Source organism: Fringilla coelebs (assembly GCF_963513975.1).
Source record: "Fringilla coelebs genome assembly, chromosome: 31".
NCBI lineage: Eukaryota > Metazoa > Chordata > Aves > Passeriformes > Fringillidae > Fringilla > Fringilla coelebs.
Window position 1 is genome coordinate 780,256 of NC_140057.1, and position 14,720 is coordinate 794,975.

General features: G+C 56.5%; 2 protein-coding genes across 5 annotated transcripts; one reads left to right on the forward strand and one right to left on the reverse strand.

Moving 5' to 3' along the window:
* Positions 1–2,860: 2,860 nt before the first annotated feature.
* On the forward strand, positions 2,861–5,118 carry LOC311164338 (uncharacterized protein). Its single transcript, XM_084223759.1, has 2 exons — positions 2,861–2,994; positions 3,470–5,118. Exons 1-2 carry the CDS (start codon positions 2,980–2,982, stop codon positions 4,595–4,597), a joined length of 1,143 nt encoding a protein of 380 aa, XP_084079885.1. The 5' UTR covers positions 2,861–2,979; the 3' UTR covers positions 4,598–5,118.
* Positions 5,119–10,654: 5,536 nt separating this feature from the next.
* On the reverse strand, positions 10,655–14,046 carry LOC311164352 (uncharacterized protein). Of its 4 annotated transcripts, none has more exons than XR_014616855.1 (3): positions 13,779–14,046; positions 12,112–13,543; positions 10,655–11,999 (listed from the first exon to the last, which is right to left on the reverse strand). XR_014616855.1 is itself a non-coding variant. In XM_084223777.1 (3 exons), the coding sequence occupies exons 1-3, from the start codon at positions 13,788–13,790 to the stop codon at positions 12,209–12,211; spliced, it is 1,188 nt and encodes a 395-aa protein (XP_084079903.1). In that variant the 5' UTR covers positions 13,791–14,046; the 3' UTR covers positions 10,655–12,208. The 4 variants fall into 4 exon arrangements, 3 of the variants coding, with proteins under 3 accessions (XP_084079903.1, XP_084079902.1, XP_084079901.1); XM_084223777.1 differs by having other exon boundaries at positions 10,655–12,639; positions 12,799–13,543; XM_084223776.1 differs by having other exon boundaries at positions 10,655–12,639; positions 12,778–13,543.
* Between the last annotated feature and the right edge of the window lie 674 nt (positions 14,047–14,720).

Genomic DNA, 14,720 nt, shown 5'->3' on the forward strand with positions numbered 1-14,720 from the left:
ATCAACGGCCCCATGCAGGCTCATGTCTCTGTCGTGGTCCGAGAACTCAAAGAGGAGATGAGGGAGGAGGTGAGGAAGATCAATGCAGCACCCGTGCGAGTCACAGCCCCCAAAGTCAGAGCCCAACGTCCCCCAGCTGGACAGAGAGGGTGCACCCCACGGGCTGACCTGTGGCTCTGTCTGTGTGACCATGGGGCGGACATGGGAAGGTGGGATGGGAAACCCACTTCTGTTGGGAAGGATGAAAGTCTGACAAGAACGTCTCACGGGTGTGTGTGCTGGGCAGGAAGATTTTTGAATGTAGAATCTGAAGGAGGAATAGAGATAGAAGCAAGTTTTGATATAGAAGGAAAGAATTGCTGAGCCAGTCTTACTGGGTAACCAAGGAGGCAAAGGGTGTGTTAGTTAGAAGGGGTTTTATGGCTTAGAGCAAAGGATAAACCCACCTCAAACAAGAAGATGTTTTTACCAAGCAGAAAGATAGCACAGGCAAACAAGCCTGCTGATGGTGCAAGTAGAAAAAAGGTCTCAGAATTTTCCACTGCAAGAAAACTGAAAAACACCTTCTAGCTTAAACTGTAATGTACTAACTTTTACTGATTGGAGAATATCAACATTAATATGGTAACTATAGTAGTTATGATAGGCTATAGGTAAAAGTAAAGGTATAGATTGGTTCTGCTGTATTAAGATGCTCAGTAAATAAAAGTATATAATTAATTGTAATGAAAATTAAAGGGTCTCCAGGCCTGTCTGCAGCTGGAGCTGACAGCTGTGGGCACAGGCTCTGTCACCCACGAGCCTGGACTGCTGTAATGTCTTGGATGTAACAAACTGCATTTCGAAGGGCTGCCTGGAGTCCCACATCTCTCATTCAGGCTCTAACTCTCACACCAGTGATACACTACGCTATTCTATATTATCCATCTCACACTCTTGTCAGCTCCAGTCTATCTTGAATTCCTTCTTGAAGCTTTCTCCATGGATGAGGGTCAAAGACAGGGCTTCTTGGGGGGTCAGGACCCCTCAGAGCAGGCAGAGAAAAATTCCCTGTGCCCTGGGTTCCTACAGAGTTTCTGATAGACACTGGAGCAGCGCATTTGGGGTTAAATACCGCAGAAGGGAAACCGAGTCACGATACTCTACATGTTGTGGGGGTGACCGAGGTAAGCGAAACATGGCCTTTCTTTACACCTTTAAAGTTTTAATTTTTTTATTTGATGTATTAAATTTTATTATTTATTTATTCAATTTATTTAATTTTTCCTTTATTTATTGTATTTTTAAAAATTTAAATTAAATTTTTCTTTCAACCATTAAAAGTTAAACTGGGGAAGGGCTGGGGAACTCATCAATTCCTCCATATGCCCGACTCCCCTAAACCATTGCAGGGGAGGGATTTGCTAGAAAAGTTGGAAGCAGAAATTACATTCAAAAAAGAGAAGGCTGTACGAGTTATAATTCCTGAATCCAAATTTGTCCAAGTTGCTGCACTTTTTGTACAGGAAAAATGTGGTGAAATCCCCGCTAAGGATAAAAATGCAGTCAATGCAATAGCGTGGGCCAATGATATCCCCAGGGACTGAGCCCAAATCCCTCGGGACGGAGCCTAAACCCCCTGGGATATTTCCTAAACCCCCTGAGATGGAGCCTAAACCCCCTGGGACTAAGCCTAAATCCCCTGGGATGGAGCCTAAATCCCCTGGGATGGAGCCTAATTGCCTGGGATTGAGCCTAAATCCCCTGGGATGGAGCCCAAATCCCTTGGGAAGGAGCCTAAACCCCCTGGGATGGAGTTTAAATCCCATGGGACTGAGTTTAAATACCAAGGGACTGATTTTAAATCCCATGGGATGGAGTTTAAATCCCCTGGGACTGAGCCTAAATCCCCTGAGAGTGAGCCTTAATCCTCTGGGATGGATCCTAAATCCCATGGGATGGAGCCTAAATCCTCTGGGATAGAGTTTAAACCCCTGGGATTGACCCTAAACCCCCTGGGATGGAGCCTAAATCCCCTGGGACAGAGTTTAACCCCTGGCATTGACCCTAAACCCCCTGGGACGGAGCCTAAATCCTCTGGGACAGAGTTTAACCCCCTGGCATTGACCCTAAACCCCCTGGCACGGAGCCTAAATCCTCTGGGATAGAGTTTAACCCCTGGCATTGACCCTAAACCCCCTGGGACGGAGCCTAAATCCTCTGGGACAGAGTTTAATCCCCTGGCATTGACCCTAAACCCCCTGGGACGGAGCCTAAATCCCCTGGGACAGAGTTTAATCCCCTGGCATTGACCCTAAACCCCCTGGGATGGAGCCTAAATCCCCTGGGACAGAGTTTAACCCCTGGCATTGACCCTAAACCCCCTGGGACGGACCCTAAATCCTCTGGGACAGAGTTTAATCCCCCGGTATTGACCCTAAACCCCCTGGCACGGAGCCTAAATCCCCTGGGACAGAGTTTAATCCCCTGGCATTGACCCTAAACCCCCTGGGACGGACCCTAAATCCCCTGGGACAGAGTTTAATCCCCTGGCATTGACCCTAACCCCCTGGGACGGAGCTTAAATCCCCTGGGACAGAGTTTAATCCTCTGGCATTGACCTTAAACCCCCTGGGACGGAGCCTAAATCCTCTGGGACAGAGTTTAACCCCTGGCATTGACCCTAAACCCCCTGGGACGGAGCCTAAATCCCCTGGGACAGAGTTTAATCCCCTGGCATTGACCTTAAACCCCCTGGGACGGAGCCTGAACCGCGCCCGAACCCCGGAGCTCCCCCCGGATTGGGGCGGTCCCGGTGCAGGGAGGGGCGGTGACGTCACCTCCCCGGCCCCGCCCCTTTCCGGCGCTGTCCTGAGGCGGCTCCGCCGTTACCGCGTGCGCCGCTGCCGGGGCTGGTTCTGGGCCGGGACCGGCGCCTGTCCTGGGACTCCTTCGCCACCGGAGTGTTCCCAAGGTGTTCCCAAGGTGTCCCCAGTGACTATGGAGCCCCAAGAGGTGCGACGGGGGCGGGGGCACGGGGAGGGACAGAGGGGACAAGGCGGGGGGGGAGAGGATACGGGGGGGAGAGGGGACGGTGAGGGATGAAGGGGACACGGGGGGTGGCGGGAGGGGACGGGGCCGCAGAAGAGACAGGAGAGAGTGGAAGGAAGAGGGGCGGTGACAGAGGGGGTGGAAGGCGGAGTGGGGGATTGGGGGACACGGGGGGTGGCAGGGGTTACGAGTGTGGTGGCAGGGGGTGGCAAGAGAGACAACAGAGAGGGCAGGGGATGGCAGAGGGGACAGCAGAGGGGGCAGGGGGCGTGAGGGGCTACGAGGGGAGGGGCAGGGGGTGGCAGAGGGAACAAGGGAGGGACAGACAGCAGAGCCCTCCAGGGAGGGGCTCAAAGAGGACCCCGGCAGGGCACAGGGACCACCGCAGGAGGCCACAAATGCCGCCAGGTCCCTGACACCTCCCGTGTCCCCTTTCCAGGCGTCCCCTCTCCAGCTGCTGGAGGCTCTGGTGTCCGTGGTGGCCACCCTGGGCGAAGTGGCAGCCACCGTGACCGGGTCACACCGGGGCGAGCAGCAGCGCATGTCTCCAGACTCCCTGGAGGCTGCCCTGACGAGATTCACCCAGAGCCTCCGTGAGACTCTGGACCACAGCAGTGTCCCCTCCCTGGGCCAGGCCCTGGCCACCTTCAGTGCCACCTCTTGGATCACCTGGGCCGATGTGAGAGCCGTGGCCAAGGGCTGGCAGAAGTTGGTGGGCGCACTCAGGAGCAGATGGGACCAGCTGGCCTTGGAGGCCGCCAAGCTCTGTGTTGCCTGCGTGGACGCAGCCCCTGCCCAGGCCAGGGACCTGTGGTACAAGACTGCCCGCCGAGGGACAGCTTGGCACACCCTGGCAGCCACAGCCTGGCAGCCGCCGGTGGCCCTGGACTGGGAGGAGGTGGCCTGGGTGGGGGCCACACACAATGTCTGGGAGGCAGCGGCCATTGAGGAGGAGGAGGAGGTGGCCACCAGCGAGGAAGAGGTGGCCACCAGTGAGGAAGAGGTGGCCACCAGTGAGGAGGAGGTGGCCACCAGCGAGGAAGAGGTGGCCACCAGTGAGGAGGAGGTGGCCACCAGTGAGGAGGAGGTGGCCACCAGCGAGGAGGATCTGGCCCCCAGCAAGGAGGAGGCAGCCATCAGTGAGGAGGAGCAGGCCCCCAGTGAGGAGGAGGTGGCCACCAGCAAGGAGGAGGTGGCCACCAGGAGCGGCCATTGGGCAGAGGTTGCCCTGGGGCCGCTGGAGCGCTTGGTGGATGCGTGTGAGAGAGCCTCCATGTTCATCAGGCACATGGATTACTGCCTCTCGGAGATCATGATCATCCTGAGCAGGACAAAGAAGGCGTCCCCCAATGTCCCCGTGGCCTTGGTGGCCAAGGTGGCCGAGGCCGAGCAGCTGTGGGAGGCCAGCTCTCGCCTGACCAAGGATCGCCTGCTGGGGATACTTGATCTCATAGACAACCTCCTCTTGAGTCCCTATGGTGGCCCAGGTGGCCCCGGTAGCCGCGCAGTGGACGAGCGGTGCCAAGAAGCCATCAAGAACATCCCGAGGCTGCTGCGGGGACAGTGATGTCACCACTGTGATGTCATCAGGGCAGCGATGTCACTGGGGAGACTTGTGGATACTCAGCTGCCACCAGCTCCTCATGTCACCAGGAGCCCCTCGAGTGCCACCAGCTCCTCGTGTCACCGGGACCTCGTGCAGGAGAACCTGGGGGGGTCCCTTGGGGCTGGGTCCTGTCATCCCCCCTGCCCTGCTATCAGGACCCCCCCATGAGAAATGGGTCAGAATTGAAATTTTTATAAAAGTTTGTTAAGGGATAAAATCCTACTGCTAATTGCCAAAAGCTCCCCGTTAATTAAACCATGTTCTTTATATTCTGTTACATCACAGCAGTTCATCCGTATTCACAAAGGGTTGATGCATATTCATAATATATTATTGATCAAAATATAGATATATGAGTTATAAAATAGAAATATAATATATATTTTATAAAAATACTTTGCATTAATATATTTTATACCAACAGAATATATATATGAGTTATAAAATAGAAATGCAATATATATTTTATAAAAATACTTTGCATTAATATATTTTATACCTACAGAATTTATATTATATTCATATATATAGTTATATTGATTTATATTAATTTAAATTTTTAATAATAATATTTTATAATAATATTTTATATATACATAAATATAAATGTATTTTTCTATATTCTATATAAATTATATTCAAACATTCCTGTGAGTTCAGATTTTTTTTTTTTGTTTTAACCCTTGACTTGCCTCCACGCCATCTTTTGCATTAAACCAATTTTTTTTATTTCTCCTTGCAGTTCCATCATGCCGTGTTTTCACTCTCTGATGATGAGAGAAGAATTCATAAATTCTTCTTTTTTCCACTGTTTTAGCATTGGGATGTAACTGGTGACACTGGGACACAACTGGGAACACTGGGACTGGGACACTGGGGCAGGATCGGGGATACTGGGGTGGGACTGGGAACACTGTGATGGGATTGGTGACAGGGGGACACAACTGGGACCACTGGGACAGGATGGGGAACACGGGCACAACTGGGAACACTGGGACTGGGGCACTGGGACAGGATGGGGGACACTGGGATGGGACTGGGTTGGTGACATTGGGCTGGTGGCACTGGGATGGTGACACTGGACAGGGACAGTGGGACAGAACTGGAGACACTGGGATAGAAGTGGGGACACTGGGGCAGGGGCACTGGGACAGGATGGGGGACACTGGGGTGGGACTGGGTTGGTGACATTGGGCTGGTGGCACTGGGATGATGGCACTGGGACAGGACTGGGGACACCCTAGGATGGGACTGGTGACACTGGGACACAACTGGGGACAATGGGACAGGACTGGGGACACTGGGACACAACTGGTTATGCTGGGATGGAACTGTGGACACTAGGAGAGTGACACTGGGACAGAATTGAGGACACTGGGGCACAACTGGGAACACAGGGATGGTGGCATTGGGATGGGAGTGGGGACACTGGGATGGGACTGTGCAGCCTGGGATGTAACTGGTGACACTAGAACACAACTGGGAATACTGGGACAGGATGAGGGACACTGGGATGTAACTGCGGACACTGGGACACAAATGGGAGCACTGGGAAGGGGACACTGGGCTGTAACTGGGGGCAGTGGGAGAGGACTGGTGACAGTGGGGTGGGGATACTGGGACAGGACTGGGGACACTGGGATGGGGACATCAGAAAGGGACTCGAGACTGATGGCACTGGAGTGGAACTGGTGACACTGGGAACAATGGGATGGGGGCACTGGGACAGGATGGGGACATTGGGATGGTGACATTGGTATGGGGACAATGGGCTGCTGGCACTGGGCTGGCACTGGGAGCGCTGGGCTGGTGGCACTGGGACAGGACTGGGGACACTGGGCTGGCACTGGGTTGCTGATGTCAGCATTAATTAATTAACCAGAACAGTACTTGAACATTACCAGAGCTAAGTCGTGGCACCTGCCAGAAACGGGTGGGATGAGGTGATGTCACCACCCAGCCCTGCCCCCCCAGGGCCATGGCCTGCTGGTGGCCAGGTGACACCCTAATGTCCCCTCCCCTGCAGGGCCACCTGTCAGGACACAGCTACTGCAGGCAGGGCCAGCAGCAGGTGAGTGTCCTCAAACACTGCGGGGACACAGGGACACTGCACAGGTGGCACCAGGGACGTGGCAGTGCCACCCGGCCAGTGCCACCAGTTCAATCCCAGTGGCACCACTTCAATCTCAGTGTCCCTGTGCCACTGCCACCATTCCAGTCCCGGTGTCCCCAGTTCCATCCCAGTGCCACCAGCCCAGTGTCCCCAGGGCTGCCCCACTGTCATCACCCCAGTGTCCCCAGTTCAATCCCAGTGCCACCAACCCAGTGTCCCCAGCTCCGTTCCAGTGTCCCCAGTTCCACCTCAGTGTCCCCAGCCCTCTCTTCCCAGTTTCCCAAGTCCTGTCCCAGTTTGCCTGCTCTGTGTTCCCAGTTGTGTCCCAGTGTCCCCAGTTCCATTGCAGTGTCCCCAGCCCTCTCTTCCCAGTTTCCCAAGTCCTGTCCCAGTTTGCCTGCTCTGTGTTCTCAGTTGTGTCCCAGTGTCCCCAGTTCCATTGCAGTGCCACCCGGCCAGTGCCACCAGTTCAATCCCAGTGGCACCACTTCAATCTCAGTGTCCCTGTGCCACTGCCACCATTCCAGTCCCGATGTCCCCAGTTCCATCCCAGTGCCACCAGCCCAGTGCCACCAGTTCAATCCCAGTGCCACCAGCCCAGTATCCCCAGTTTTCCACTCCACCCAGGGTTTCCAAGGGGAAATCTCTCAGTGACAGCACCTTGAAGCAGCTCCCTGGCTGTGCTCCCCTCAAGGAACGTTGGGGTGGATTTATTGACCACTCAGCTCTCAGTGGGGTCAGTGATGTGTCTGACACAGTTCAGATCAGCCCAGTCTGATTTATACAGAGGATATTATTTATATAGAGGATATTTATTTATTTATCAGCTGTACAGTGCACACATGAACTGATAGATTATATTGCACCAACCAGCAGCTACAAGGAATCATTGGTAATCAATATCAGTATCAAACACCATATCAAATTGCTGGTGATCAATAACAATATACAAAGGGCAATACAAAAGTGCAAAAGGCAATTATTAAATTTAGCCCCTGCCTCTGCTGCAGGCACAGTGGAAAGCTGGAAGGTCTTGAGGGGACTCATTCACCCCTGTCCCCTGTCCCTGAGTGTCCCCTGAGTGTCTCCAGTGATGTCACACTAGGATTTGGGACAATTTCAATAAAAATTCCCAGAAAATTCCCCAAATTTGTCTCAAATCCTGTGAGGGGAGTGAGGAGTGAAGAAGAGACAGCAGTGATGTCCCCAGTGATGTCACTGCCCCCATGTGACACTTTCCTGCAGCAGCCTCGGGATGTCCTCGATGGCTCTTTGGCACCGCTCAGCCACTGCTCGGCCACCGGGGCCATCCAGGCCACCGGGGCCACCTGGTCCACTATAGGGACACAAGAGGAGCTTGTGGATGACCCACAGTGTCGGCAGCAGGTGATCCTTGGCCAGGTGGGCGCTGGCATCCCACAGATGCTCAAACTCGGCCACCGCACCCCTCAAGTCCTCAAGGACATCAAAGAACGCCTCCCCGTCCCTTCCAGGGCAGCCTTGATGTCCCTGCGCTGGCACTCCGTGTATCTGATAAACTCGGTGGCTTTGTGACACATGTCCTCTAAGCACTCCAGCGGCCCCGGGGCCTCCTCCGCCCAATGTCCCCTCCTGGTGGCCACTCTTGCCTGCCTGGTGGCCACCACGGCCTCGTCCATGGCCTCATTGGTGGCCACCACCCGAGCATCATGTGCAGCCCCTGCCAAGGCCTCCTCATCCCTGTCCAGGGCCACTGGCAGCCACCAGGCCAAGGTCATCAGGTGTTCCTGACCTATCTTCCAGTGGGTGGCCTTGTCCTGTGGGTTCCTGGCCGGGGTGGGGTCTGTGGTGGCCACGTCCCTGCAGGAGTCACAGAGCTCGTTGACCTCCTCAGCCAGCCATTCCCAGCTCGTCCTGAGCGCAGCCACCAACATCTGCCAGGTGCTGGCCAGGGTTCTCACATCAGCCCAGCTGACCTCTGGGGTGGCCCCGAGGGCGGCCAGGGCCTGGCCCAGGGAGGGGACACCAGAGCTGACCAGAGAGGTGATACCAGGGTGGTCCAGGGTCTTATGGAGGCTCCAGGTGAATCTCCTCAGGGCGGTGTGCAGGGACTTTGGGGGCACACAGCACCGCAGGCCCTGGTGTGCCCTGGTCATGGTGGCCACCACCTCGCCCAGGATGGCCAACATGGACACCAGAGCCTCCAGCACCTGGGGAAGGGACACCTGGGGATGGGACAGGGGAGGTGGCAGGGACCTGGTGGCACTTGTGGCCTCCTGCGGTGGCCCCTGTGCCCTCACTGGGTCCCCTCTGCCCCTTTCTGGAGGGCTCTGCTGACCCCTCTGTCCCTTTGTCACCCCCTCCTCCCCTCTACCACCCCTTACAACGCCCTGCTGTTCCCCCCACCTCAGTCCCCTGCACACCTCTGTCACCTCCCCCCTTCCTGCCACGCCCTCCTGTCCCCTCAGTCACCCCTCTGTCCCCCCACGCCAGGATTGTCGCATCTCTTCGGGCTCCATGGCTGTTGGGAACACTCCAGGGACACTCTGGGGATACTCTGGGGACACTCCAGGGAGTGTCACATCGTGGGGTCACATGGCCACCAGCGGGCCACCAGAGGCACATGGCTGTGGGGGGCGGGGCCTGGGAGGTGATGTCACCTCATCCCACTCCTTTCCAGCAGGTGCCCTTCCTTGGACATTGGCTCTGGCACTGCGGGGAGATCGAACCGGCACTGAGAGAGCAAAGGAGCAATGGGAAGGGTTCCCCTGACTGATGGATGGAAAAAGAGATTTGCCTTCACAAACAATTGGGGCTTGGGGGGTTAATTAATTAATTAATTAATGCTGACATCAGCAACCCAGGGCCAGCCCAGTGTCCCCATCCTGTCACAATGTCCCCATCCCAGTGTTCCTAGTGTCACCAGTTCCACCCCAGTGCCACCAGCCCACTGTCCCCAGTTCTGTCCTGATGTCCCCATCCCAGTCCCCAGTCCTGTCCCAGAATCCCCATCCCACCAGTCCCCTCCCACTGCCCCCAGTTGCAGCCCAGTGTCCCCATCCCAGTGCCACCAGCCAGTGTCACCAGGGTTGCCCCAGTGTCACTGCTCCAGTGTCACCACTCCCATCCCAGTGTTCCCAGTGCCACCAGTTCAAGCCCAGTGTCACCACCCCAGTGTCACCAGTCCCATCCCAGTGTCCCCATCCCTGTGTTCCCATTTATTTCCCAGTGTCTCCAGTTCTGTCCCACTGTCACTATCCCAGGGTCCCCAGTCCAATCCCAGTGCCACCAGTTCTATCCCAGTGTCCCCATCCCAGTGATCCCATTTGTGTCCCAGTGTCCCCAGTTTCATCCCAGGGCACATAGTCCTGTCCCAGTGTCACCATCCCAGTGTCACCAGCCCAGTTCCATCCCAGTGTCCACAGTCCTGTCCCAGCACCACCATGCCAGTGCCACCAGCCCAATGTCACCAACTCAGTGCCATCCCAGTGTCCCCCATCTTGTCCCAGTGTCCCAATTGTGTCCCAGTGTCACCAGTTCCATCCCAGTGCCAAAACAGTGGAAAAAAAATTTATGAATTCTTCTCTCGTCACCAGAGAGTGAAAACACGACAGAACTGCAAGGAGAAATAAAATAAATTGTTTTAATGCACAAGATAGCATGGAGGCAAGTCAAGGGTTAAAACCAAACAAAAGTACCTCTGAACTCACAGGAAAGATTGAAAATAATTCATACAGAACATAGAAAAATATATGTATATTTATATATATAACAATAGTAATTTTAGATAATATAATAAATTAATATATAAATATATATAAATATAATATTAATTCTGTTGGTATAAAATATATTACTGTAAAATATTTTTCTAAAATATATATTACTATTATATTTCTATTTTATTACTCATATATATATATTTAGATCAATAATATATTATGAATATGCATAAACACTCATGAATATGCATGAACCTCCATGATGTAACAGGACATAAAAAACATGGCTTAATTAACGATGAGCTTTTGGCAATTAGCACCAGGATTTTATCCCTTAACAAACTTTTATAAAAATTTCAATTCTGACCCATGTTTCTCACAGGGGATTGGGTCCTGGCTGATAACGGGGTGCGGGAGGACAGGACTGAGCCCCAAAGGAGCCCCCCCAGTGCTGGGGACCCCCCTGTGCCCCCCCAGCGCTTGGGGCCCTCCCAGTCCCGCTTCTGGGCCATCCCCCAGTCCCGGTGCTGTTCCTGGGGGTCCCGTGGCTCTGGGCAGGTCAAAGGGGAGGGGACAGAACTCCTGTGATGGGTGAGGGGGCACAAAGGGTGGTCTGGGCCCGGTGCTCGGGGGGTCAGTACACGAGGGGGGGTCCAGTCCCTGTCCTGGGGCCCAGTGAGGGGGGGGTCAATGCATGGGGGTGGTCCCAGTGCACGAGGAGGGTCCAGCCCCGGTCCTGGCGCACAGGGGGGGGGCAGGGGGGCAGGGGGAGGAGGTGGTCCGGGTGCTCTGTGATTTTCGGGAGGGGGTCCCGGTGATCAGTGATTTAGGGGGGTCTTTGGTGGTCCTGGTGCCTCAGGGGAGGTCAGTGCTCCAGGGGAGATCCCAATGAACCATGACAGCACTGACTGATTGGGGGGGGGTCTCTGTTGGTCCCGGTGCCTCAGGGGAGAGTCCCGGTTCCTGGTGGTGGGGGGGGCAGGGGGAAGTCTGGTGGTGCTGGCACATGAGGAGGGGGGAGGGGAAACTCGAGGGTCCTGATGCCTGAGGAGGGGTCCTGAGGGGCGTCCTGGTGCACAAGGACGGTGAAATTCGGGGGTCCCAGTGCTCAGGGGGGTCCCGGTGGGTGCCTGAGGGTGGTGTGTGACACAGAGAGAGACCCTGGTGACACCAGGGACCCACACACGGGGGCTGGGCCAGTCCTGGTGGCACTCAGGGGGGCTCTTGGTGGCACAAGAACCCCTCCTCAGGTTGTCCTGCATGAGGTCCCGGTGACATGAGGAGCTGGTAGCACTAATGGAACTGGTGGCACTCGAGGGGCTCTTGGTGACACAAGGAGCTGGTGGCACTTGAGGAATTGGTGGCACTTGAGGGCCTCTTGGTGACACGAGGAGCTGGTGGCACTTGAGGGGCTCTTGGTGGCACGAGGTGCTGGTGATACTTGATGAATTGGTGGCACTTGATGAGCTCCTGGTGACACGCGGAGCTCGTGGCACTCAAGGGGCTCTTTGTGAAAGAGGAGCTGGTGGCACTTGAGGAACTGGTGGAACTTGAGGGGCTCTTGGTGACATGAGGAGCTGGTGGCACTTGAGCGGCTCTTGGTGACACAAGGAGCTAGTGGCACTCAAGGGGATCTTGGTGACACGAGGAGCTGGTGGCACTTGAGGGGCTCTTGGTGACATGAGGAGCTGGTGCCACTCAAGTGTCCACAAGTCTCTCCAGTGACATCACTGCCCCAATGACATCATAGGGGTGACATCACTGTCCCTGCAGCAGCCTCGGGATGTCCTTGATGGCTTCTTGGCATCGCTCGTCCACTGCGCGGCTACCGGGGCCACCAGAGCCACCAGGGCCACCATAGGGACTCAAGAGGATGTTGTCAATGAGATCAAGTATCCCCAGCAGGTGATCCTCGGCCAGGTGGGCGCTGGCATCCCAGAGCTGCTCAAACTCGGCCACTTCGCTGACCAAGGCCTCGTGGACACTGGGGACATTGGGGGACGCCTCCTCTGCCCATGTCCACTCCAGATCAGCCTCAAACACGTCGAGCAACCACTGCAGCTGTGAGAGGAACAACGTGGCTTTGTCACAGGCGGCCACCAAGTGCTTCAGTGGCTCCAGGGCCGCCTCTGCCCAATGTCCCCTCCTGGTGGCTGCCCCTGCCTGGCTGGTGGCCACCACGGCCTCGTCTATGGCCTTGTTGGTGGCCGCCGCCTCCTCACTGGTGGCCGGCTCCTCCTCGCTGGTGGCCGGCTCCTCCTCGCTGGTGGCTGGTTCCTCCTTGCTGGTGGCCACCTCCTCCTCACTGGTGGCCGGCTCCTCCTTACTGGTGGCCGGTTCGTCCTCACTGGTGGCCGGCTCCTCCTCGCTGGTGGCCACCTCCTCCTCACTGGTGGCTGGTTCCTCCTTGCTGGTGGCCACCTCCTCCTCACTGATGGCCATCTCCTCCTCACTGATGGCCACCTCCTCCTCACTGATGGCCAGCTCCTCATTGGCGGCCGGTTCCTCCTGACTGGTGGCCGGTTCCTCCTCATTGGTGGCTGGTTCCTCCTTGCTGGTGGTCGACTCCTCCTTGTGGGTGGCTGCTGCCTCCCAGGCATTGCATGTGGACCCCACCAAGGCCAACTCCTCCCTGTCCAGCACCACTGGCAGCTGCTGGGCCATGGCCACCAGGTTGACCCCATCTGTCCCCTGGTGTGTGGCCTCATCCTGCGGGTTCCCAGCCTGGGTGGGGGCCGTGGGTATGCAGGCATCACAGAGCTTGGTGGCCTCCTTGGCCAGCTCTTCCCAGCTCTCTATGAGTATGGCCACCAACTCCCGCCAGGCCTTGGCCGCTGCTCTCACATTGTCCCAGCTGGCCCCTGAGTTGGGCTCAAGGGCAGCCAGGGCCTGGCTCAGGGAGGGGACACCGAAGTCAACCAGGGAGGTGACATCACCATGGTCCAGGGTCTTACGGAGGTTCCAGGTGAAGTTCCTCAGGGCGGTCTGCAGGAACTTTGCAGAGGCACGTTGCCGCACATCCCTGTGTTGCCCGGTCACAGTGGCCACCACCGTGCCCAGGGTGGCCACCGCGGTGACATGCCGCTCCAGCAGCTGGGGAGGGGACAGGGGAGGTGTCAGGGACCTGGTGGCACTCGTGGCCTTCTGCGGTGCCCCCTGTTCCCTCCCGGAGTCCCCTATGCCCCTCCCTGGAGGGCTCTGCTGTCCGTCTGTCCCTCCCTTGTCCCCTCTGCCAGCCCCTGCCCCCTCTGCTGTCCCCTCTGCCACCCCTCCTCCACCCCTCCTGTCCCCTCTCCCACCGAGCCCTCTGTCACGCCCCTCCCCGCACCTCTTCGTCCATGCTCACTGGGGACCCGGCGGGGACATCTTGGGGACGCTCCGGTGGCGAAGGAGCCCCGGGACAGGCGGCGGTCCCGGCACACAACCGGCCCCGATGGCGGCGCGCGTGGAAATGGCCGGGCGGGATCGGGCCGGCAGAGGTGACGTCACTGCCCCACCCCTCACCTGTACCGCCCTAATCCATGGGATAACGCTTCACTGGATTTGGGAGCTTTTTAGGCTCAATCCCAGGGGGTTTAGGCTCAATCCTAGTGGATTCAGGCTCCATCCCGCCATTTCCAGGCGGATAAATTCCGCCGTTCCCGGCTGGATTTAGGAGGGAACACGCAGCGCTCTGAGGAGCGGGCGGAACTGCCCTCACCCAAGATGGCGGCGCTGCTTCTCTCGCGAGACCTCGGGCGTGAAGCGGGCTGGGGGCGGTTAGGAGGGGGTCTGGGGGGTCCTGAGGGAGAACTGGGGGGTCCTGAGGGGATGTGGAAGGTCCTGAGGGAGAATCGGGGATCTTGAAGGAGAACTGATGGTCCTGAGGGAGAAAGGGGAGTCCTGAGGAGGTTTGGTGGGTTCTGAAGGGATGTGGAGGGTCCTGAGGGGGTTTGAGGGGTCCTGAGGCGGCGTGAGAGGATTTAGGGGATCCTGAGGGGGTTTGGGGGATCCTGAGGGGATTTAGGGGAATCTGAGGGGGACTGGAGAGTCCTGAGAGAGAACTGGGGGCACTGAGGGGATGTGAGGGGGTTTGGGGTGCGTGAGGGAGAATTGGGGGTTCTGAGAGAGAATTGGGATGAGCTGAGTGGATCTGAGGGCATCTTGAGGGAATTTGTGGGTGATTTTGGGGGGTCCTGAGGGAGTTTCAGGGGTTGTGAGGGGATTTGGGGGTGCTGAGGGGATGTGAGGAGTCGTGAGGGGGTTTGGGGGCTTCTGAGGGAGAATTGGG